The 27,362-nt window shown below is 17.7% G+C and overlaps 6 protein-coding genes across 6 annotated transcripts in view; 4 read left to right on the forward strand and 2 right to left on the reverse strand.

Annotated features, from left to right (window-relative positions):
* Positions 1 to 2,942, forward strand: part of SRAE_0000056100 (Hypothetical protein) — a gene marked incomplete at both ends in the record, with an annotated part of 3,788 nt that extends 846 nt beyond the window's left edge. Inside the window, one exon of the mRNA XM_024646467.1 lies at positions 2,333 to 2,942. Coding sequence (XP_024500646.1) covers positions 2,333 to 2,942 — 610 coding nt within the window. The remainder of the gene's footprint in view (positions 1 to 2,332) is intronic.
* Positions 2,943 to 4,540: 1,598 nt separating this feature from the next.
* On the forward strand, positions 4,541 to 6,989 carry SRAE_0000056200 (Hypothetical protein; the record flags this gene model as incomplete). Its single annotated transcript, XM_024646468.1, has 2 exons — positions 4,541 to 4,955; positions 6,661 to 6,989. The coding sequence occupies 2 exons, from the start codon at positions 4,541 to 4,543 to the stop codon at positions 6,987 to 6,989; spliced, it is 744 nt and encodes a 247-aa protein (XP_024500647.1).
* A 1,529-nt stretch (positions 6,990 to 8,518) lies between these two features.
* SRAE_0000056300 (Hypothetical protein) lies at positions 8,519 to 8,860 on the forward strand (the record flags this gene model as incomplete). Its single annotated transcript, XM_024646469.1, has 1 exon — positions 8,519 to 8,860. The coding sequence occupies one exon, from the start codon at positions 8,519 to 8,521 to the stop codon at positions 8,858 to 8,860; it is 342 nt and encodes a 113-aa protein (XP_024500648.1).
* Positions 8,861 to 14,953: 6,093 nt separating this feature from the next.
* Positions 14,954 to 15,802, reverse strand: SRAE_0000056400 (Hypothetical protein; the record flags this gene model as incomplete). The annotated part of the gene is made up of 3 exons (XM_024646470.1): positions 14,954 to 15,414; positions 15,482 to 15,608; positions 15,731 to 15,802. The coding sequence occupies 3 exons, from the start codon at positions 15,800 to 15,802 to the stop codon at positions 14,954 to 14,956; spliced, it is 660 nt and encodes a 219-aa protein (XP_024500649.1).
* A 1,742-nt stretch (positions 15,803 to 17,544) lies between these two features.
* On the reverse strand, positions 17,545 to 19,020 carry SRAE_0000056500 (Innexin family-containing protein; the record flags this gene model as incomplete). The annotated part of the gene is made up of 5 exons (XM_024646471.1): positions 17,545 to 18,090; positions 18,133 to 18,464; positions 18,511 to 18,649; positions 18,700 to 18,806; positions 18,864 to 19,020. The coding sequence occupies 5 exons, from the start codon at positions 19,018 to 19,020 to the stop codon at positions 17,545 to 17,547; spliced, it is 1,281 nt and encodes a 426-aa protein (XP_024500650.1).
* A 2,561-nt stretch (positions 19,021 to 21,581) lies between these two features.
* SRAE_0000056600 (C2 domain and Phospholipase C,phosphatidylinositol-specific, X domain and Phosphoinositide phospholipase C family and Phospholipase C, phosphatidylinositol-specific, Y domain and EF-hand domain and EF-hand domain pair and Pleckstrin homology-like domain and Phospholipase C,phosphoinositol-specific, EF-hand-like domain and PLC-like phosphodiesterase, TIM beta/alpha-barrel domain-containing protein) lies at positions 21,582 to 24,319 on the forward strand (the record flags this gene model as incomplete). Its single annotated transcript, XM_024646472.1, has 7 exons — positions 21,582 to 21,774; positions 21,816 to 22,127; positions 22,201 to 22,779; positions 22,840 to 23,331; positions 23,382 to 23,672; positions 23,717 to 24,049; positions 24,222 to 24,319. 7 exons carry the CDS (start codon positions 21,582 to 21,584, stop codon positions 24,317 to 24,319), a joined length of 2,298 nt encoding a protein of 765 aa, XP_024500651.1.
* Between the last annotated feature and the right edge of the window lie 3,043 nt (positions 24,320 to 27,362).

Consider the following 27,362-nt stretch of genomic DNA (forward strand, 5'->3'; position numbering starts at 1 on the left):
TTAATAATATTTATAATTATCAATATAAAAATTTAATATGTAGCAATTAAAAATTAAAAATATAATGTAATAATCGAAACTGTATTAAAATAAATTTACATTAAGAAAATATTTTTTTTTCATTAAAAACTAATTGTTTAGAACAATTTAAAATAAATAATTTTTTTGGTAAAAAAAGTTTTAACTTTTATTTTAAACATTATTTTAATAATTTTTGATTAAAATAAATAATTTAAAAAGTATAAAAAAGTTTCAATTTTCAATAAAATCATCAATTATTTATTTCAAATGTCTTCAGCTATGAATATGTTATCATCATTCACTATTTTTGTTTTTTTTGTTTCATTAGTTTTTTCTAAATCACTAAATATTAGTGATAAAAATTTTATTGATTCTTCAAATTTGAAGAATAATCTTACACCAGTAATTTTAAATGATGAATATAATCATTTCATAGAAAAAAGACAAAATAATTATACTAATAATGATGGATTTCAATTAAATGGTAATATTTTAGAATCAAATGCTACATTTAATCAAATGAATAAACAAATACAAGAAGATCAAAATGTATTAATATATCTATTAGAACTATTTAAAATGTATTTGAACAATAAATACTTATGATTCCAAATCACTTATCAAAATTGACTCAAAATACTAAACAGTTAAGAATAGAAGCATCATCATATTTATAATGAAAAATATATTAATATGATTAACTTTATAACTAATAAAAATTAACTACAAATTTAACAAAAAGTTTTTATTGAATAATATTATCATCAATTAAAATTCAATTTGGCAGTATTATAATAATTTATTTAATAACAATATATTCATATATCTTATTTATTTATAAATAAATAATTTTTTTTAAAAGTGATCATACAGTATAATTGCAATTTTTTATCATTGAAACTATTAATATAAAAAAAAAGATATAATATATTTTGTCTATCTACAAAGGATTTTTTTATTAAAATGATGTATCAGATGATTTTTCAAACTATAGTTATATAAGGAAATATTAAGCAAATTTATATTTTATTTTTAAACTTTTTTCTTCTTAGTTTCAATTTAAAAATCAAGTTTGTTTCACTTATAAATAACATTTTTATAATTTAAAAATTTATATATGTTATTTTATAAAATTTATTAAGTATAAATTTTTCAAATTTAATAACACTTATTTAAAACTTTGATATTTTATTATTAATATATATTTTTAAATTTTAAAAAATTGTAAGACATTTATCTTGTGAAAATGTTAAAGAAACTTTGAAAACATAAATCAGAAACTATGTTAATATACTTCTAGTAAATTTAAAAATATTATTATTTTTCAATATAAATATGAAAATTTTATTCAAAAATAAAAAACATTTGTATATTGTACTCAAAATACAGAAATTATTAAAATAATAAATAAATTTAATTTTATTAAGATGCATAATATAAAAAGTAAGAATGTTGAAAAAATTAAATAAAATTTTACTCAAGTACAAAAAAGTGCATTAAAAATACAATTTAAAAATTTAAGTTGTTTTTAAAAATTAAAAGTAATTTTAAAAATAATAAAAGCTTATATATTAACATAAAATATTTTTTTTTCTTTAGTTTAACATTTTAAATTACTATTTTTTCGGTTAAAAAATAAAGAAAAATTTGTCAAAGTTAATATTAATACAAATACAAAACTTGTTATTTTAAAAAATTAAAATATTTTTTTATTCAATTTTGCTTTAAAACTTTTGGTAATTATAAAAAATTTAACTTTTGTATTAAAAATTTAAGTTAAAAATTGGTTTTGAATTAGTTAATAATTTTATTTTAATTATATAAACTTTAATAAGTTATAATTCAAACTTAGATTATTAAATATAGCTATTGTTATTTAACATATAAAAAAATTTAAAAATAAAAGTAGTCTATTTACAATCGTTTTGGTCATAAAAATTTAACCATATATCAATATTGTTGTTCAAACAAAAATTTTCATGAACAAAATTTACTACATTGAATATCCTTTTTTTAACTTTTATTTAATGATTTAAATAAAATATTCAAATGATAAAAGAAGTTGTTAATTTGAAAATTTAAAAAGTAGCAATTTAAAATTAAAAAATATGATTTAATGATTGAATTAAAATTAAATAACTAAATTAAATTTACAAAAAGTTAATAATTTTTTTTTCTTTTAAAAACTAATTATTTAAAATAAATAATTAAATGGTAAAAAAAGTTTTTACTTTTATTTAAAATTTTATTATAAAAATTTTTGATCAAAATAAATAATTTAAAAAGTATAAAAAGTTTCAATTTTTAATAGAATCGTCAATTATTTATTTCAAATGTCTTCAGCTATGAATATGTTATCATCATTCACTATTTTTGTTTTTTTTGTTTCATTAGTTTTTTCTAAATCACTAAATATTAGTGATAAAAATTTTATTGATTCTTCAAATTTGAAGAATAATCTTACACCAGTAATTTTAAATGATGAATATAATCATTTCATAGAAAAAAGACAAAATAAATATAATAATAGTGAAGGAATACAAGTTAATGGTAATATTGAAAATTCAAACGATACATTCAATCAAATACAACATGATATAAATGAAAGTCATAAAATGTTAAAAACAAAAATGTTTTATTTAGAAAAAATATTAATAAATTATTTACAAAGCATTCAACGTCAAATATTAAATTTAGATACAGAATTTTATTACTTAGAAAAAAAAATAAAATCAAAAAAATTAAGACCATATACAACACCTTGTCCTCCTAAACCTATATGTTCATCTACAACTCCAATTTCAATGACTTCACCAACAACACCAGTTGTAACGCAAACACCAAAAGCTCCGTGCCAACAGACAACAACAAACTCATCGAAATTGGCAGAAACAACAACTAAATGTAATTGCAGTGGTTAAATTTATAACAAAATAACAATAACTAAGAAACCTAATGACAATATACTTTAACCAAAAAAATTAAAATTATTAACTATTTCTTTAAATTTGAAGAATATTTCATATCCGATCAGTTTATCTAATAAAAAGTTTTTGTATACCATATTTATTTATAAATAAAAAGTATTTAAAATTTATAATTTAACTTTTTCAATTATAACGTTTTTAAATAAAAATTTTTAATATATATAATCAATCTTAGTTTCCATATTTTTTAAATTTTGTTATATGACTCGTGATGTTAGGGCATTAAGACGGAGTAAAAAATAAAGTATAAAAGAAAGAAAGAACGAAAAACAGTCAGTTATTCTCAAAGTTACCAAATATGAAAATTTAAACTAAACAATTATTAATATTGTTATCATTATCTTTGTTAATTTATATATATTTTTACAATTATTATTACATTAAATTCTAATATCAATATGCCATTATGTTTATTATGTTAGACGGAAAGAATGAATTACTTAATTCAAGCTTTCAGATATATGGAAATATGAAAGCAATGATAAAAGAAAACGAAACACAATAAAATATTCCTAGGTTTCTATACACAAGCTAACCTCTATTAGAAAATTTTGAAACCTTCGCTAATATAGTTTAAAGAACAAACATACTGCTATAGAAGTATTACACCACACAAATAAAATAAACTTTAAAACTTTCTTATATACTATTTAAAATCTTATATACTATTACTTATCTCTCTTTAAAGTCCAAAGAAAAGAAAATCTCTTACTCTGGTATCAAAAAAATTTTTTTTTAATTTTATCGTTTATATTACTACTTTGTAAAAAAAAATTGAATAAAAAAAGTTTTGTTAACATTAATTTTAATAAAAAAAACAATGAATAAATTAAAGAAACTATTTAGAATTGTTTAAAATAAAAAAAATAAAAATTGTTATTTATATAATAAGCATTTTTTTATATTTTAATTTTACTTTAAAATTATTTTTTTGTTATGATCAAAAATTAAATTTTTGTATTAAATAAACTAGCTTATAAGTGGTTTTTAAATACGTTAGCATTTTTATTTTAATTATATAAACTTTAATAAATTATACTTCAAAATTCAGATTAATAAATATAGTTAAAATTAATAAACATATATAATAGTTTAAAAACAAAATTTGTAAATTTACAATCATGTATTCTTTAAAGTTTAACCATATATTATTATTGAAGTTAAAAAAAAAATTTCTTAAACAAGGTAAAGCTTAATAGATATCATTTTTCTTAATTTTTAAGTTATTAATTGAAAAAATATTAAAATTATATTTATTATTATAATTTTAAACATTTAATAATTAGCAATTTTAAATTGAAAAATATGATTTAATGGTCGAAACTGTATAGATTAATTTAATGTAAATTGAACTAATATTTTTTTCAATTTGAAACTCATTGTTTTAAATCATTTTTAATTAAATAATTTAATGACAAAAAATTCTTGTTATTATTTTAAATAATATTATATTAATTTTTGATCAAAATAAATAATCCAAAAAGTATTAAAATGTTTCACTTTTTAATAAAATCGTCAAATAACCATTTCATATGTCTTCAGCTATGAATATTCTATCATCATTAACATTTTTTGTTTTATTTGTTTCATTAGTTTTTTCTAAATCGCTTAATTTTGAAGACAAAAATTTAATTGATTTATCAAATTTGAAGAATGTTCTAGCATCAGTTATTTTAAATGATGAAAAAAATAATAATATCATAAAAAAAAGACAAGATTCTTTTATATCAAGCACTTTTATAAATAGAAATGGACTACAAATCAATGGCGGTTTAGCTAATTTAAATACATCAGTTATTCAAGAACAAAAACAAAAACAATTACCATTAAATTCAATTCTTTCTCTATTACAACAACATTTAAAATCTGTTTTAAATCAACTATCATTTTTGATTACGGAATTGGAACTAGTACCATCTAACAATACTTTTGGAACTATTCAAAATGGTCTTTCAATTTTTACTACTAACTCAAGCAATAAAAACGTTTTAAACAGAATCATAATAAACAGCAATTGATTTAGTACATTAACACATTTTACTTATTCAGAATATTTGTGTTACAACAAAACGGATTTTTTCTGATAACAATATACTGGTGTTTAACATTTTATTAAATATGATTCAATTTATAAGCCTAAATAAATAAAAATTTTAACCATTTCGTTTGTTAAAAGTTATTTATAAGCATAAATTATTTATAACTAAATGACCATTAATATTAAGTGTTTGTCTAGTCAAATTGATTTTTTTAAAATTATTATTTAATGAAATAAAATTACACTTTTTGTATTCTTTTATATTTTTTTATCACTTTTTCAAAAATCAAATGTTTATTATAACAATTTATTAGATTTAATTTTTTTATTAAAATAACTTAATTATAGCTGTTAATTTTACTTTAGTAAGATAAAATAAATTGTACAAAAAAAATACTATTAAAAACATTTTTTGGTAATGCAATATGAAATATATAACATTGACAAAGTATTAAAAAAATCAAAGTTTTTAAATGCAATTAATTTCAATTCAAAGAATTGTAATAATTATTTTTTTTATGTATGAACCTGATGTTCTTGAGATTGTTATTAAGCAATATTTAAATTTTGTTAATATTAGAAATGAAAATAATAAAATAATCAAAACATATTAATTAAAAAGCAAAATTAAAACTGTTTAAAAAGTTTTGTTATGAAAATTATGCAAATAGTAATTTATTTTTTAAAGTTTATACAAATCTCAAAAATATTTTTTTAAATAAGCGTATTTTTAGCGTGCTTCTAAAATGATATATTTTATTATAAAAAAAATGACATTTAGATTTTTTTTAATTCAGTGAAAATCTAAAAAGTAAAATATTTCTTTTATAAATTGTTTTAAAAAAAGATTTATAGTAAAAACATGAAATATTTTAAAATTATTTTAAATTTTTTAAAAAAAAACAACAAGTGATAATATCAAAACAAATATTTCTTTAGTTATCTTATTGAAATCAATAGAAAGTTACTAAAAAAAATTTAAGACTTATTAACCGTTACTAGTTTAACTTTACGTATCAATTAAAAAATATTTAAAATTGTTTAATTTTAAAGAAACATGAATTAATATAATTAAAGTTATTAAATATACACAAAAAATTTAAAAAAACAATTGACCATTAAGTAACCATTTTTGATAAAGTTTAAATAAATACAAATAATTTTACGACAATTGCTGTCACAAAAGTAATAAAAAGCGAAATTTAGTTTTAGAGCATCTAAGATTTATATATAGAACAAATTATATTTAATCATAAAGTATAAAATAATTTTTTTTTAAATTGATACTAGAGTAAATTAAAATATCATATACAAATTGGCAAATGAATATATTTATGTAATGAATAAAGTTTGCTTGATACTTTAAAATAATTTTTATTCAACAAGAATTTTTCTTCGTTTAAGTATAATAAAAAAAATTTAATTTAAATATCATTGTTTGGAAATTTTAAAAGTTAATATTATGATTTAAAATAATATTTAATAATTTTTGATAAGAGTAAATAATTTTAAGAGTATAAAAAAAATACAAAATTTTAATATAAGCATCAAATATTCATTTGAAATATTCTACTATGAATACTTTATCTTCATTGTTATTTATTATTTTAATAGGACTTCTTTTCATATCTAAGTCATATGAATTGAATGATCAAGATCTAGCTGATAATTCATTAACCGCTCAAGATGTTCCAAGTGGAGTTATTTTAAATGATGAAGTAGATAATCATATTATAGAAAAAAGACAAAGAAGTAGTAAAACCAAAAAAAATAGACAAAGAAAAAGAAGACAACTAACTGTTTCTATTAATAGCATACTTACAAGTTTAGCTCAATTACAACAGCAATTAACTAATGTTCAAGCACAAATCATGCAATTGACAGCAACAACAACAACAGTAGCAACCACTACAACAACATCAACGGCAGCAGCTATACCATAAGAACAGCATATGATTCTATTTCCGTGTTTTAATTTTATCACAGTTTTGTATAAATATATTTTTGTTAGTTATTTTCAAGACAAATCAAAATTTTAAAACATTTAATTTTCAAAAACATTTGAAACTTTTTAATATGTAATTCATATTATATGATTTTGCTTGATCATATATTTAAATGTTATTTTATCTTATTTTAAAGTTATTCTACTATTAGAGCAATAAAATAATTTAATATATTTAAAATTATAAATATTTTATCACAATTTTAATTTGAAAAGTTATTTTATATTTGTATTTAAAAAAAAACTTTTTATATTAAAAATATTAATTTATAGAATAAATTTTGTTTTTATATTAAGAAAAGAATTATTAAAATAAAAAATTTTTCTTTGTTTAATGAAAAATATATTATATAGTTTTACAAATTATATTTTATATGAACCTGAATTTGTAATAGAAAATTTTTAGATATAAAAAATAGAATTTTAACAATTTTATTATATACAAAACAATTAAAAACTTTTGTAATTTGATTTATAAAGTTTTAAAAAAGTAACAATAAAAATATGATTATTAAAATATTTTTGATTTTTTAAAGTTTAAATAGAATTTGTTACAATTTTGGCATTGCAATTGTTTACTCATTTTAAGATATTTATTAATGCTTAATTTAATAAATAAAATGCTAAAAAAATAATAATAGATAAATTTTTAAAATAAACGTTTAAAACATAATTCATGAATCTTAAAAAACATATTTGATTCAAATATATGAATTTTATTATCATGAAAAAATGTATAGATATTAAGCAATTTTCGTTTATTAAAATATATTAAACTGTTCTAAATTTGATTAAGTATTAGTCTATAAATTGTTTGGAATATTTTTTAAATCAAAATTGAATTTTCTATAATTAAAGTTATTAAATATACACAAAAAATTAAAAAAAAACAAATGACCATTGTGTAGCCATTTTAAACAAAAAGTATAAGCAAATACGATTGTGTGACAAATGCTGTCACAAAATTGTGATAAAAGATGAAATTTACATTTTACGTAAACGTTTTATTTACTTGATTTAAATAACACTAGGGTAAATTAACAAACATTTATTTAATAATACTACTTATGACTGACTTGTCTTAGTAGTAAGAAGGCCTTTTATATACCTAGAGAAAAGCGGTGCTTTACATTTTTATTTAAGATTTATATTAAAAAATACTTAAAAAAATTTTATCTTAATATTTTAAAATTTTTTTGTATAATTTAGCAAATTAATATTTTTATTTAATGAATAAATTAATACATAATTTTTTTAAATAATCTTGATTCAACAAGAATTTTTTTTTGCCTAAGTATATTATTAATAAATTTAATTTAAATATAATTGTTTAAAAAAATATAAAAGTTAATATTTTGATTTTAAAAAATACACAATGATTTTTGATAAAAATAAATAATTTTAAGAGTATAAAAGAAATACAAAATTTTAATATAAGCATCAAATATTCATTTAAAATCTTCTACTATGAATAATTTATTTTCATTGGTATTTATTATTTTAATAGGACTTCTTTTCATATCCAAGTCATATGAATTGAATGATCAAGTTCTAGCTGATAATTCATTAACCGTAAAAGATATTCCAAAAGAAGTTATTTTAAATGATGAAGTAGATAACCATATTATAGAAAAAAGACAAAAAAGCGGTAAAGCTCAAAAAAAGAAAAATAAAAAAAGAAGACAACGTAATGCTTCTTTAAGAAGTATAGCTATATTGGTAGCACAATTACAACAACAATTAAACAATGTTCAAGCACAAATCATGCAATTGACAACAACAACGACAGCACCACCAGTAACTCCATAATAAAAACAAAGTCAAATGTCGGTTTACTTATTTCAATATAGTATTAAGTGCAGCATGTTTCGTTAATCATTTCAAAAAATTACTAAAACTTTAAAACATTTGAATTTTATTAATATGTACCAAATATGATATGAACTTGTTTGATAATATATTTAAATTTTTTATATTATATTTTAAAGTAACTCTACAATTAGAGCAATAAATTTATTGTCATATTTAATATATTTTTAATTACAATAACTTTATAACATATCTAGTTTGAAAAGATTATATTGTATTTGTACTTTCAAACTTTTTTTTAATCAAAATTAATAATTTTTAAAATTTACTATATTTAATGTTTATAAAGATACAACTTTAATAGAAAAATCAAATTTTTTTTAATGAAAAAATAATTAAAATTTTAAAAAAAATTGTTTATAAAAAACTAAATTCTTAAAAAAGTGTTGTTAAAATAACGAAAAAAATGATTTTGATAGTTTAATTACTTACACAACAACTAAAAACTTTTGTTATATGATTTTTTGAGTTTTAAAAATATAACAATTTAAATATGATTATTATAATAATCTTGATTTTAAATAAAACTTTCAATAAATATTGTTATGTATTAGACATTGCAGTTGTTTGTTAAATTTAAGATATTTACTAAATAAAGAATTTTACAAGTAGAATGCTTTAATTTTTAATAACAGATAAATTTTGAAATTTAAATTTTAATGATACATTTTTAAAAAATATTTGATTTAAAACAATTAAATTTGTCATCATTAGAAAAAATATCAGATATTAAAATATATTTATTTATTAAAATTAAACTGCACTTAAATTTTCTAAAATATATAATTTTTAAAACTTTCAACTTTTTTTATAAAAACAAATTTAAATATCTATAATTAAAATTACAAAAAATTAATAACAAATTTAAAAAACAGATGACCATTGTGTAGTCATTTTATACAAAAAGTTCAAACAAATACAAATAATTATGTGACAGATGGTGTCAAAAAATGTGATAAAAAAAAATTAACTTTTTGTACATTTAAGATCCATACAGAAGAGTAATTTATAATAATTCAGAAAGTATTAAATAATTTTTAAAACTTCCTTTGTTATTAATTTAAATTTCTTGTTGTTTTTTGGCAAACGAATGTTAAAATGCAATAAACAATTTTTGCAAAATACAATATAATAACCTTTGCTTAACAAAACGTTTTTTAATTAAAAGATATTAATAAATTTAATATTAATATAATTATTCAGAAATTTAAAAAGTTAATACTATAATTTTAAAAAATACACAATGATTTTTGATAAAAATAATCAAATAAAAAAGTATACAAGAAATACAAGATTTTTATAAAAGTATTAAATATTCATTTGAAATCTTCTACTATTGAAAATCTATCTTCATTGGTATTTATTATTTTAGTAGCCTTTCTATTCATATCTAAGTCATATGAAATGAATAATCAAAATCTAGCTGAAAATTCTCTAGGCGTAAAAGATATTTCAAGTCAAGTTATTTTAAATGATAAAGTAGATAATTATAATATAGAAAAAAAGACAAAAGAAACAGTAAATCTAAAAAAAATAAAAAAAAAATAAAAGACAATTTAATGTTTTTTTAATTAACTTATTTGCTTTAATAACTGAATTATGACAAAAAATAAATTTAGTTCAAGCACAAATCTCACAATAAACAGTTACAATAACAATACCATAATTACAGAAATTATTTTTTAATGCCATTTGTTCAATTAAATTTAATATTACTTACATTATACTACTATCAATTATTTTAAAAAAGCACCAAAACTTTTAAATATTAAATAACAAAAATTTAAAATAATTTAAAATTTTTTTTTTATTAGTTAGTAAATAATAAACTTTCTTTATCATATAACTCAATCACATATATTGAAGTCTGTCGTTTAGAATACACACGATGATGGTTTATATAGTATGAGTAATTTTATTCCTAATAGCTACTATGATTTTCATCCCTAAAAAGAGATGAGATAGAGGTTTTAAGTTTTCACCTAGTAGGTATTATATAGTACAAAGTTAAGTTAATAAAGTCTTTTATTAAAATAACTATAACAATAAAACAAATAACAATAATAGTTATTTATTAGTACTGATATGCCTTCCGTGGCATATCAGTCAGTTAGTTCTTTCAAAATTGTAAGAAAGATGGAATTGCCGTTCTTTGTTATTTCCTTTTTATATAGTGTTTCCTTATATTCTCCTATTCTACTGATGCCGTCTAACGACCAGCATTACTTATTAAATTAATATTAATATTATTGTTTACATTAGCAAAAAAAATAAAAATAATTATTTCTTAAGGTTTAGATGATTTTTATAAAAAAAGAAAAACACTATGATTATTTTGCCAAATTTTATACAGAAAAGTAAACAAAAAAATTTTTCAAAAAGTTTTAAAAAAATTACTTTTTAAATAATAACAAATGCTATATTTTTTTTAACAAAAATACATTATTTCCTTATTTATAAAATATTATTTTAGTAAAAATGTATAATATTTTAATGATTAAAATAGTGATTTATTAACGTACAAAATAAATACCATTTATTTTTATTTGTAACGTCTAATTTTAAAAAAATTGTATACTAAAATTTATAATAAAAACACCATTTTTTTCATATAATAATAAAAAACAAAGAAATAAGTATTTTATGATTATTGATATGAACATTTTATTTTAAAATAGATATCATTCATATTAACTGTAAATACAAAAAATAATATTTTTTTTAATTTTTACATATGAAAAAGTGGGGTCTACTAAAGTATATGAATTAAAAATTTATTGTACAAAACACCTTTTGTGAATCAAGAATTTAATTTTATGTGTGAGTAAAAAAATTTTTCTTCTTGATTTTAAGTATTTCATTATATACATATTTATTTTTTGTCTATAAAATAAAACGTTTCGTGATAATGCATGAATCTATACAAGTTTAAAAATTTTTACTTAAATTTTAATAGATAAGAAATAATTTACTTTTATCTATAAATAAAGTGTTAGATCAAAACTATATGGTAGTTACAAAGAGAGAAATAAATCAATTTATCTATAAAATTATTTATATCATACCATTATTTTAAATAGATAAAATAAAAATTTTTTAAAAGTATTTTTGTTTTATTAATATAAGTAATGATAAAACTTTTAGTTTTATGAAAGTGTTTGAAATATGGGGTTAAAGTTCTAAGTCTATAGGAGCGCTTGAATTTCTAATATAAATAGAGTGAAAAATCTCTGTATTGGATTATAAAAATCATGTTTTTGAAATTTATTAACAGAGATATTTTCGCTCGTATTAATTTTAAATATTAACTCTTAAATATAATTTTTCATATTATAATTGTATTTTAGGGGTAAACGCCAGTTTATTAATAAAATTTTACTTATATAAAAATTGTAAGTTAAAAATAAATTGTTAAATATATTTAAAAAATGAAAAAATAATTTTTTATTAAATATGTTGTTTTAGTGATCATAAAAAGATGTAATTGTTTTCTTTAAAATAGTTTAAAAAAAATTAATACTATGTTAAAATCATTTATGGCTATTCGTTTTTTTCCAACTATAAAAATCTCTTCTTCTACAAAAAAAGGACTTTTAAAAGTAAATAAATTTTTCAATATGATTATAAACTAAAATTAGATAAAAGAATAATTTTTTATACTTGATTTTACATATGTAATTTATAAATAAATTTTAAAAACAATCAAAATTTTAATAAGTTGATTTGGTGAGCCAAATTTTTTGATATAAAAATAGATTATCCAATTATATTTCATAAACTTATATTTTTTGACAAACAGATATTTGTTCAGACATAATCTCATTTTATTTTATTTGTTAATTGTTTTTTTAGGTTTTAAAGAAATCAAACTGCTTCCAAATTTCAATTTAATTCAAGTACAAACAATCAATTCTGGTATAATTATCAACTATACTTTCTTGTGGTTAAAAAAAATTTTTTTAATAATATTATAAATATTTTTCTCTTTGAGTAAAGAAAGTAGTACTTTTTATTTTTATTTTAAATATAACTATCTTAATATATTATTAGTGATTATTTCTAAATACATCATCTTGAAACAAATATTCAAACTGAGTACATAATAGAAAAATATAAAACAAATAATTTTTAAGTTATTTTTATGTTTAATTTGTTTCAATTGTGATATTTTTTATAAAAAAAATTTTATTACAAGGGTTAACATTTTAAAAATAATTTAGTGTTTTGATTTATTTTTAAACAGAATCATTAATAAATTGTTTTAGAAAAAATTACTTTTATTTTATTTTTGAATAAAATAATTAAAGTAATAAAAAATTTTGTAAAATTGTTAATGAGTGATTTAAAATTTTCAATATAAAATTTTGTCATTTACCTTTTTATTAATGATATTTTTATATATTTATAAAGTACAAAGAAAATTGTCATTCACTTATTGTCAAAATGTAATTTAAACTTAATAAATGACGTATAAAATTTTAGTTTTTTTATCCCAAAATATCAGTTATCATTTTTAAAGTGCAGTAATATTACATATAAGAATATAATAAAAATTTAAATATCGTATCTCTATAATAATTACTAGAATTTCAAACAAATAGTAAATGTTTTTAAGATTTTAATTTTAAAATTTGATAAAAGGTTTATAAAAATTAAATTTATAAAGTTAAGTTAGTGTTTAATTTTAAAATGTTTTTTGATGTTTATAGATATTTTTATAATAAAAAACTAAAAAGTATTTATTTATAAAAAGTGAAAAAATAAAAAAACTGATGTAAGAAGTTATTTTTGTATAAAAAAAATGATTATAAAATAAGTTTTTCAAAGATTGAGAAATAAATAATTTCACCATTAAATTGGTCAAAATAACTCTGAAATAGATTTTTGAAAATTATTTTGTTTGTTCTTATAATTTATGCTTTATTTTAACGATTATGTACAAAAAAATTGTTAATCAGTAATACAAACTTGTTAATTATATTTTACACTTTAAATATTTTGAAAAATATGATTATATTTATAATTTATTTGTAAATAAAGTTTAAAAAAAAATTTTAAAAAAGAAATATTATTATACATGTTTTTTGAACATTAACTACAACTACTCTAAATTGTTATCAACTTTATTTGATATTAAGGAAAAAATAAAGAGAGTAATTTTTAAATTTAAGTATCTTTTACGTTTTTGTTTAAAATAAACAAAAAATATGTTTGAAATAAACATATTTGAAATAATTTTTCATATTTTTTGTTTTCAATGCTTTGTTACAATTTTTTTCTTCTCATAGAAAGCTTTTTAATATTCTTTAAATTTAGTGTAATTTTATAATTAAAAATTTCTTTTTTCATGTTAATTCAAAATCTTGTATCTAATTAATATAAATTAAAAAGAATGACGTTAATTTTAAAAATTAGAGCATTTTTTTTATTTTTAAATAGATTTTGTAGAAAAAAACTATATTGTAACAAAATTACAACAAAAAAGATATAAAATTTGATAAAAAATTATAAGGTTACAAATAAAAAATTATATTGAAACTAAATTTAAATTTTTTTTACATCTTTTACAAATTCTTGTTAATAAATAATCTATTTATTAGTATACAAATATTTTAGAAAATTATTATTATATTGTTAAAAATTAACAATTTAGTATAGTTAAAAATGGTTGCAAAATTTTTTTTATATCTATAAAAAGTAAGCTTACTAAGATATTAATTTTAAAATTAATATTTTATATATGATGCAAAAATATTTTTACAATTTATTAATACTATTTTTTCTCCAAGTTAGTATGATATAATTATATTTATAAAAGACTTATATTATTTATTAAAATTTATTTACTTCTTTTTTACATAACATTTTTTAAATAACTAACTGTTATTATTTTATTAATTTTTTAATTAATCTACATTTTTTCTTAGTATTATTTTGTAAAGAAAAATTTTTTAAATATTTTATTTTCGACTTTATATAGTTATAAAAATATTACAAAAAAAAATATTATTGAATATTTATTATAAGTAATTTTTATTCCCCAATCATTGTTATTTCTTCGTCAGATTTTGTTTTACTATTTGATAAAGCTATTTGCTTGTTTGTATATAAATCTCTCTCTTTTTGATACATTTTTCTTGCAACAAAATATATATGACAACGATATAATACCCAAAGTAAAGATATAGCAAGAAGAATATATATTAAAAGTGGTAATAATATGTTTAAAATTTTATAACATCCTTCGAAGGGTAAAAATAAACTATTATTTGCATCAAGATCTCTTATAATTCTAAGAATTGTAAATATATCAGCGAATGACCCAATACATACTTGAGAAACACCAAAAGGTATAATAAAATAAGGATTACATTTCCATAATGAATAATATGCTATAAATACCGGAGGTAATTGAAATAATCGTATCAAAAAAATTCCTATTGTTTCCCATTCTTTATTAACAAATTCTTCTCTTCCTGCCAAGTATATTGCACCTATAAAATAAAAAAAAAAATAGATAATTAAATATAATTTTAAAATTTTAAATAATATTATTTTTACCTAATACAATTTCATGTAAAACTAATGTACAATAAATAAAAGTAACAATTTTTGCGTGAAACAAATTAAAACAACATCTATAATCACTTGAATCAAAATACCAACTATCCAAATCATTTAATGACAACTGAAAAATGTTATAATAATTATAATAATATTAATATAAATAATATATATATTTTTTAATACAAATAAAATATTTTTAATAAAATTAAATATATCAATGTTTGAAGAAAAATAAAAACTTACAACTTTATTATCATCTTTACTTTTATTATCTACTAAATTAAACGTTTCACTTTCTTTTTTTAATAAATCCATTTTTTGATTTAAAAGTTATTATATTAAAATAACTACTCTATAATATTTTAAATAAAAGTAAGTAGTATTGAATTAAATATTCTTATTTTATATTTCTTATTTAAAAAGGCAAATATTTTTAATGGATAAAAAAATAATAAATAAATAAATTATGAAAAGAATAATAGATGCATCTTGGTAAAAATGTACAATAATAATAATTCTTTTAATAAGACTAAAATTTTTTTGACATCTTTTGTTTTTTAATTATAATAAAGTAATGCAAGATACAATGAATACTTAAATATATCAATTATTAAAATTAACCTTTTAAATTGTAAAATATAAAATAATTATAAGTATAAACATAAGAATAAAGTATATTTAAATGATAAATTTTTAAGTATGTCATTTTAAAATAAATTCTTTAAATAAAATATTTTCATTCAAAAGTTGATAAAATAAATTTTCATTTAAAATATTTGTAAAAAGTTTTTAATAAACATGTTAAAAGTATAATATAAAAAGAAGAAATATAAAAATATAATAAATACAATGAGTAATAAAAAAAAATATATGTATATTTGTATATTTATTTTAAAACATTTCTTTTTGCCATTGTATAAAATATTTTTTGATAAAAATCTTCGTAAAAGGTCAAAATAATATTGGAAGTTAATTTAAAATATATATTAAAATTATGCAAATAATCATGAAAATTTAAAGAAAACTTATAAGTTATTAGTAAAAAAATATTAAATATACAATTTGTGAGAAATTTTTTTTTGAAAGAAAGAATATTTTTGTGATAATTTTTAAAAATATTATTAATAGTATCATCAAAAAAAAATTTTATTACCAGACAAAAATTATTAAATGTTTTTTGGAAGTTTTAAAAATTATAAAAAGAATAATTTTTAAATGAGAACTAATTTTATATAGGAAAGATTTATCATAGAAATATCTATAATTAAAAAAATTAAATAAGAAAAAATAATTTCATATATAAATAAAAAATAATATATATATATATATTTTTACAATAAAAATAAACCACAAGTTATTTTAAAATGACAAAACATTGTACGAAATATCACAATTTACATAAATAGTTTATACATTTAGTAGATTTAAATAGTAAAACAAATTGCATAAAATAAAAATGTTATGTTAGATGAAATTGGATAAAAGGCGATTTTTTTTATAGTTAAATTTTTAATAAATAATTATTTTTTAATTCGATACTCATGATTAATTATTTTCTGAAAACTATTAGAGTATTGTTTTAATAGATAACACAATACTTAGTTAATATAAAAAAAAATATAACTATTATTTTTTAAATATATGTAAAATGAAATATACATTTATCTTTTTTAAATATTTATAATCCAGACTCTTTTTCAGTAATATTTTATTTTATTTTCTACTTATTACCATCATTCTATCTCATGTACACTAATTCTTCTTTTTTTCTATATTTTAAAATTGTAAAAAAAATGTTCTAAACTAAATTATATATAATTTTAAAGTATTAATATATATAATTATCAAAAGTATTGAAAATGAATTTAATGACATTTATATAAAAATAAAAAAAAAATTATTTAATAAAAATATATTTTTTTTTTCAAAAAAAATCACTAATAATATAATGTTTTTAGTACAATATAAATATCCCGTTTATTATATTGCTCAATTGGTATTTAGAAAGTAAAAATTGATATAATACTGACATTGATATTTAATTAGATAGGGAAACTTTATACAAGTTGTGATCGTTTTACATTATTATTGCTTATTTGAGAATTTGTCATTATTGAAGACCGTTTACCATAATCATCATTTTTATTTCCACTTATACATTCAATACCAAATCTATTTATATCACTTTCAATTTTACTACAATGCCTTTTTAATAATGCATCAGTTAATCTGGAACATACTAATTCACCAGCATGCATACAAACCATCCTTAAAACAAATGTTCCATCTGTACGAAGAAATTTATTAACAAATTCTTGAAGATGTTCATCATCAACTGGATGTTCCATATTTAGAAGTTTTTCAATAAATGTATTACGACAATTAATAAAGGCAACATTGGTAACCCAAGAAAACAAATTAATAAATGTAAGTGTAGTCAAAATAAGAAACCATAGCCATAAAAAGACAAAAATTTTTTCTGTAAACATATTTATAACTAAAACACATTGTACGGTATGCCTATGTATATTTCCTAATGCTCTTATTTCAAAATCACATAAAGTTACACGAGGAAATTTTCCTGAATCTTTCCATTCTTGATCCTTAAAAATAAATTATTAATATTATATTATTATATAACATACCATCAAAATATCATATAAAACATGACCTCCAAATAATGGATAATCAGATGTTTCTAAAAATTTGTTAATAAAAAAAAATTGAGCTATTAAATTAATTAAATGAAGGCATTTAATAAAAAGATAAAGAACTGTCAATTGGCAACCATAAGCTTTACTTAATCTTATAATACTGAATGAATAATAATGTCCTAATTTTTTAGCTGCATATTCTTTTTGATAATCTAATGCTTCTTCAATATGTCTTGCTAAAATATCAACATTTTTTTTTAATACTATAGGATCAACGTTAGAGTCAGAGCAGGCTAATGAAAGTATTAATGACAAATTTATTCCTAAAAAATTATTTAAAATATACTTTAAAATAAGTTTTTTTTTTACCTGTTTGAGGTGATAACATTCTCCAAAATGATGCTGGTATGTGAAATAAAAGTGCAGCTAGTGCCATTACAAAAGGTATCCATTGATAATAACCAATTTGTCTTCTTTCTCTATCATCTATTCTATGAGGAATATATTCCTAAAAATAAAAATAAAAAATTAATATTTAAAAATTTTGTATTAATATACTTTAAATGGAACCCAATATGTATTTTGAACCCAACAATAATTTTCAGTATACTGTTCCATTGCATGTGTAAATTGTGCAGGTACAAAACATTCAATAGGATGACCACCTAAAAAAATAATTAATAAAAAAATAGAAAAAAATACATAATTAATATTTAATATACCATATTGTTTTGCTGACACCAAAACTGCAAACATTAATAATAAAGCTGCTGTATATATATAATGTAATCTATCAATTCCATCATCATCTTGTCGAATTTCTAAAATTCTAAGTGCAGAAGCAAGAAGATGAAGACCAACTCGACCACCAGATACCATTTATATTTAAAAAATAATAATGTAATATTATATTATTTATTTATACTTATTGTCATTTAAAGTAGCTTTATTGTATTTTTAAAGCTTAAAAAATAAAAAAAATTATTTATTTAAAAATCAAATTATAATAAAATAAAACGTAATTAGTATTAAAAAAAATGAACATACAAAGTTAAAAAAAAAAATTTTTTTTTTGAAATTATTATTATAACTATCATAATTATTGTTTTTTTTTTTCATTTTTTTGCAATCTTTATTAATAAAAAAAAATATTAAGATGTTTAAAAGTGTATATAAAAAAAAGAAAAATCAATCTCTTGTGATTATGAAATTAAAAAAATATTTTTTTTTTTGCTTCAAAGCATAGCTTATAATAATTCATTATATTTTTTATACAAGACAATTGCAAAAGTTATCAATCAAACTTCTAAATAATTAAAAAATCAAAATGTTGGACAATTAAAATGTGTAAATATAATAGATTAGTTATAAAAAAGATTAAATATAAAAAAAAAGTTAAAGAAAAAATTTAAATTAAATCATTTGTTAAAAGATAAAACATACTCTAAAAATAATATAATAAAATGTAAAATTTAACTCTTCAAATTTTAGATTAGAAATAAGATTAATTTTTCTGTTATTATCACTTTCTTAATAATTTATGTGTTGAAAGATTACTTAACAAAGTATATTGTAACCATTTACTATAAATTAGAATAAGTAAATGTTATTAAGTTTTATAATACTTAAAATAATAGTATAAATTTAGAAAAAAAAATTTATCAATCATAAAATAGATATATTTTTCTTAATGATCTTCAATCGACATATAATGTTTTGTGGTTCAAAATATATGTAGAAAAGTTGATTACCAAAAGAAATGAACATTATTATGAAAAGTCAAATATATGTTTTAATATGAAAGTGATTGACTAGTTTGAAAAGTTAATGTTTTAATAAAAGTGCCATTGATAAGAGAAATGATTGGGATACTATATATATATATATATATTAGTGTACGAAATTTGAGATTTTTTATTTTTCAAAAAGTAATTTGATAAAGAAAAATTTTTGATTTTATTTTTAATTTTAAAGTATTATATTTAAGAAAGATCAATGCCATGAATAAAATATGATCTAGAATTATTTAATTGTCATTGAAGTATAAAAGTAACGCAAAGTCTTATTATTAACAGAGTACTTGATAGACATTCATAATAAGAAAATATTAATTGTTTTGCCAATAGGGAGATACTTTTGAAATATTTTAATTTAAGAGTATTCTTACTATTTTTTTTTTTACTTAACTCTCTATCCATATCAAATTCTTTTGTTTTAAATACTTGATTATATATCAAATTTAATATTAATATTGCATCTTTATCACTTTATCTTATTTCTTTGTTAATCACAATTAAATTATTATTTTATTTAACTTAATCCACATAGTAGTTGAGTAAAAATCATTAAAATTTTACTAAATGAACAAATATATTATTCTTATTTTATGTGTCGTCAAGATAGAAGATGATGTTAAATTCATATGCTTAAACAACAATTATGGGAGGAACATAGATATTTGTTCTGTTAAACAACATATATTATTAAATATTAATCAAGTACTTTTTCAAATACTTTTTATTTTTATTTATATCAATATATTATACAATATTTTAACATTTGAAAATTATATATACATACATATAAAATTTGAAAGTTAAAATAAATTTATAATTGATTACATCAAAAAAAAAATATTTAATAAAATATAAAAAAAAATATAAATATTTATTATATAATTACATTATCAATATAAAAATTCATACATTAAATAGTATATTATTTTAACATATTGAAAAATAAAAAATAATAAAATTGTTATATAATATATAATTTGACCTTCCATATATATATTATAAAGTTATTGAAAGAAAACCTTTTAAAATACAAAATTATGTCAAACTACAATTACAACATATTTACACTAAACATTAATTGCACAAATTTCTTCTTACATAATGCTTCACTTTGATCAATTGATGTTAGAAATATAAAAACAAATTAACTATTGAAAAATATTTTATAAACAATTATATCTAAACCTAAATTATAATTTTTATTATTATTTTACTTTTTTTTTTTTTGTAAACAACAATACTTAAATAATCTTATAGATTTTTTTTAGTTAAAAACATTATAGAAAAAATGAATAAACTAAACTCCAAATTATATCTATACACGATTTCATCCATTTTTGATAATATTATTTTAACATTTATTTTTTAAATGTTTATGTATTTAACAATCGATCTTGTTTATTCATAATATTATACAAATAATCGATGCTTTTGTTAATTTATATTATTAAAAAATCAACAATTATATTTTATTCCATCATGTTTTATTACGTGTTTAATGCAAAAATATTATTTTATAATATTTATATTTTTTTTTTTATAAATTGTTTATTCAAATTTAATAATATTTTATTATTATTTTAGTCTTATTTCAATTTATTTTATTTTATTTTATTTTTTTAATTTAAAAAAAAAATAAAAATAATGGAGAATAACATTGATATATCAAAAGAGCAAAATAACCGCCAAAGAATTCTCCAAAAAGGAATTGAAATTAAACGTGTAAAAAGAGGGAAAGAAGGAAGAGGACTGGGAAGAATATATATGAATAATGATAATAAATTTGTTTATACACCATCATCAAAATTTTGGTTTTGTTTTAAAGGCCCAAAAAAAGGTAATTTATTTATAATATAATAAATAATAATATTATTTTAGTTGATTTAAAAGATATTGTTGAAATAAGGCAGGGTACAATTAGTTCCACAAAATGTCAAGATATTTCAAAAACAAAAAAAAATGGAAATATCTCAAAGGCATTAGTTGATTCAGCATGCTTCTCTGTCATAATAATGCATCCAAAATTTATGTGCAAAGCAATTGAATTTATGGCTTTAAATGAGGCTGAAAAAAATAAATTTTGTGAAGCCCTACAACATTATGTTGCCGAGAAAACTGATCAACATTTAAAGTTTGATGAAAAAGTCTGGTTATTAAATAATTTTCAAAAAGCAGACATTAATAAAAATGGTATGTTATGATGTTTGACAAATTTGAAAATTAAATTATTTTTTTTTTATTATTTAAAAATAACAATTTTTAGGATTACTTAGTATTGATGAATGTTTAAAATTATTTAAAAACCTTAATTTACAATGTAGTGAAAAATATTTAAAAGAATTATTTAAACAAATTAATAGTGGACCGGATAGAATTGAAGGAAAAGCATGGATTAATAAGGATGAATTTTTAAAACTTTTTGATAAATTAACAGAAAGACCAGACATTCGCCATATTCTTAAAATGGCTAATAATGATAGTGAGGAATATTTAAATGTAAAACAATTAACTACATTTTTAAAAGAAGAACAAGGATTTTGTGATGTTGATGAGAAGAAAGCTGAAATGATAATTGATAGTTTTGAAATAGGAAATACACAAGCATCTCCAGAATCTGAAAAACTTCTTTATCAACCTGGTTTTAGAAGATTACTCCAATCAAGATGGGGAAATATAATGAAACCTGAACATGATATTGTTTTTCAAGACATGACAAAACCATTATCTCATTATTTTATAAATAGTAGTCACAATACATATTTAACAGGTTTACAAGTAACAGGTGAAGCAAGCATTGAGGGTTATATTAATGCATTAAAACGTGGTGCACGATTACTTGAATGTAAGTTATAACTATTATTAAAAAATAAGAATAAATTTTTAATAATAATTGTTATTATAGTGGATATTTTTGATGGAGATAAAGGAGAACCAATTATAACACATAAACGTACATTAATAAAATCTATTAATCTTAGAGATACATTACATGGTATTGAAAAATATGCTTTTCAAACATCTCCTTATCCTGTAATATTAACTATTGAAAATCATGTATCATTAATTCAACAACAAGTAATGGCAAAAGTTTTTAAACAAGTTCTTGGAGATAAATTATATATACCACCAAAAAATTCTGCTTCTGTTGGATTACCTTCACCGGAATCTTTAAAATATAAATTTTTACTTCGTGGTAAACGAGATGACAAACAACATATGTTAAGTTTAAATACAAATCAAGATGATCCAAATCTTCCAAAAGTTGAAGGTAATATTGATGATGAAGTTTATGAAAGAGAAGCAGCGTTACATTCTGTTGATCCTGAATTTGGAAATATTATTTCTTTACCATCTGTAAAATTGTCAAATAATATTTTAAAAGATAAAGCAACACGTAAGGAATTGAATAAATTTATACTAAATTTTTTTTAATATATATTTTAGATCCAAAAGATGGTTCACCATCTTTATCTGAAACTAAAGTTGAAAGTTATTATGATAGTGGTTATCAATTACCACAATACACAGCAACAAGAGTTGTTAAAGCATATCCAAAAGGTATAAGACAAGATTCTAGTAATATGGATCCTATGTTAGCATGGTTAAGTGGTATTCAAAGTGTTGCACTTAACTTTCAAACAAATTGTGAAAATATGGATCTTAATCGTGGATTATTTCAAGTTAATGGTAATTCTGGTTATGTATTAAAACCTCACTTTTTAATTGAAGGAAAAGGTATATTAATCTTTCTTACCTCAAATTAATTTTTTTATTTTCAGATCCAAGAAGTCAAGAAGTATCGCAATTTGTAAAAACATATATGAATGTTGTTATAATTTCTGGACAATATTTACCAAAAGTTGAACCTGGTAATGATATTGTTGATCCATATGTATCGATTGAAATTTATGGTATCCAACAAGATAAATGTAAACAAAAAACAAAAACAATAAAAAATAATGGTTTTAATCCATATTGGAATCAATCTTTTACATTTCCATTATATTGCCCTGAAATGGCATTAGTTAGATTTGTTGTAAAAGATTTTGATACAACTTCTACAAATGATTTTGTTGGTGAATATACAATTCCTGTTACCTCTATAAGACCGGGTAAGTTCTGTCAATTTAAATAAAAAAAAACATCATGTTTATGGTTGTAAGCATCAGAAAAGTAATTAAGAAGTTTATTTATCTTATAAATAAACAGAAAACATTTATATTAGTTACCAAGAAAAAAAAATAAATAAAATATCTTCATTAATTTTTTTTTTTATATTTTTAGGATATTCACATATTCGTTTAAATACTGGATATGGCCATACGTTAGATGAGGCAGCTTCAATTTTTGTAAGAATAGTTTTTGATAATTCTCAAAATTAAAAAATTTTCAAAGAACTATATAAATATACAAACAATCTTAATCTTTATATACATTTTTTATTGTTATAAATTGTCAAAATTTTAAATTTTGTTTTATTTTACAGTAATATAAAGTTAAAAAAAAAAGAATATACATTAATGATTATTATTGTTAAAAAAGTATTTACACATTACAATCGTCTACTTCTAAATGTAATTTAAATAATTTATAAAAAAAAATCATTACTTTTTACTAACACTCTTTAGTTAGAAAAATATTATATGTAATTGTTAAATTGTAAGGAACTAAAATTTTGTAATTAGATAAAAAATCTAATCATATTTTAATACTAACATTTCTTACCATACTTTTAATACATTATAAAATAAGCATACCCATACACAAATTTTCTTTTTCTTCTAATTAAATTTAAAAATAATATTCCTCCTTTTAAATTTTATTTTAAAAAATAATAATAAATAAAAATAATTTACCTTATTTATTAAGATATATAAAAGACAATTTTTATTCTTTAATATATTTATAATTTTATAGATATAAGTATCAATTTATTTTAATCTTTTAATAAAATATTTACTAGAAAATAAATTTTTTTTATCTAAAAGTAATTAGCTATGAATATAAATTCATATTATATGTATAAGATGAGCCAAAATAAAATTAGATATTTGTAAATTATAATCATTTTCTAGAATATTTTTTTATTATATCAATAAATTTGTAAACGACAATGGCAGAATATAAACATATATATTTTTATGTATATTATATACTAGAGTTTTTTATCTCTCTAAACTTATCAATATTTTTTTGCTAATTGTTTACATAAGTTTTTCTCTCTTTTTTTTAATTTTCTAAAAAAAAATACATTTCTAAATAAGTATACTTGATGAAAATAATATACAAAAAGAAATTTCTAATATTACTTTTAAATATATGAAAATTGTCCTAATATCGCTTTTAAATTTACTCAACTTAAATAAAATAAAATATTTTCTAAATAATTTTTTTTATTTTTGCCACATTTCTTCAATAACTTTTATATTTTAACTACTATATGAAGAAAAAAAAATTTTTTTTCTTTTCTATTGTAAAGTGTCATTATATTTTAGCTAAACTATTTTTGTTATTTCTTAAATTGACATTAGATAAAATGTAGAGAAAAGATATATATATATATATATATATATATATCTGATTTTATTGTGTTTTTATTTTTATCTTAATTATATATAATAATACAGTGAAATTAATTAAACGTCAAATTATAAAATTGTATGAAATATGTGTTAGAGATAAATAACTAAAATGTATTAAAAAGTTATACTTAATTTTCATAGCACATTACCATATGACTCATCTTTTATTTTTTAAGTTAAAGGATGTTTTTGAAAAAGACTTTAAGTAAACGTTTTTATAAACTAATCCAATTGAAGAAACATACTTTAAGAGATGAATCAGAGGAAAAGTAAATGCGAAAGGAAAATAATCTTAATTTAGCTTTGATAAAAGCATCTATATATAGTAGTATAAGTATTTAAAACATGTACATTCAAATGTACCAAATTTATTGCGTAACATTTTTACAAAGGCATATACATTTAAATATATATTATGATTCTCCAAATATATGTAATTGTCTCTTATAGAGTGATAAATTAAATAAAAATAATAAAAAAGAAATTAAACATTAAATTGATGTTTCTTTTTTTATTCAAATTTTAACTCACTAAAAATTTCATTGTTGTATTATAAAATATTCTTATCAGAAAAATTTTTTTTATAAATTCATTTTTAGAATTTATATATGTATTATATATTTAATATTTGTTATAATTTAAAAGAAAACAACAAAGAAATACAAAATTTATTTTTTTTATTATTATTAAAATATATGATTTTATTAAATGTTTTTATTTTTCATTATTACTAATATTATTATATACGTTTTATCAAAAAAAAAAAAAAAAACAACTTCATGAAAGAACTTTTATAAAAAAAAATTATTAACAAAAAGTATTTCAAATAGAATAAAACTTTAAAAAATAGAATAAATTTTATTTGATACAATTTATATCTATAAAATATATTAATAATTAATAAAATTTTTCAGTTTACTTGTAATTTAAAATTATAATACGACATTATGTTTATAACTTTTCACCATTTGTTTTCATAATTTTTTTTTTATCCATTATATACTTAAACATTTTTTATGGTATATTTTAAATTAGAAAAATATGTAATTACTAATAAGATAAATAGAATATTTATGGATTGAAATAGTATATAAATATAAATGTATATTTATCATTAAATTTTTTTCCATAACATTATTTTAAAATGCTTTTTTGTTATTTTTTTTTTATTAAAATAAAATAATATTAAGTTATATTTTTAGAAGAATGATAATTGATATTATTATTTATTTTTATACACAATTAATGGTTATAGATAAGGTTTTTGTTTTATATTTCACAGAATACTAATAATTTATAACTAATTTTAAAATCTCAGAAACAATGCCATTATATATAAAAATATATATTTTTTTTTTGTTATAAATATTATTTTTCGTCATAATAAATATTTTTTTAAGCATAATAACATTTTATTCAATCAAAATATTGTAATGTTTTAAGAATCATTTTGTCAATTTTTAATTCATATTAACCAACTAATATCTCTAACATTATATCTTGTTACTTTTAATATTATAACAGCATTAAAAATATAAATAATTAAGCCTTATGTTTCGGTTAAAATGACAATTTCATGTAATTATCATTTTTAATAATCAACTATTTTCAATAACTACATAAAAATTTTTCCTTTTTTTTTTACTAATATTACAAATCATTGAACCTTTTTTTTATTTTACTTTAGAAAGTTAACTTTTTTCCATTTATTGTAATTTTTTTATCACGACTTATAGAAAATAATTTTTTTTTAAATTTTTGTTATTTCTATTTTAATATTAATTTAGACATAAAATATTAAATTTTGTATTGAAATATTTTTTTTTATAAATCATTTTTAATA

This window comes from Strongyloides ratti, scaffold srae_scaffold0000004, assembly GCF_001040885.1.
Source record: "Strongyloides ratti genome assembly S_ratti_ED321, scaffold srae_scaffold0000004".
Classification (NCBI taxonomy): Eukaryota; Metazoa; Nematoda; class Chromadorea; order Rhabditida; family Strongyloididae; genus Strongyloides; species Strongyloides ratti.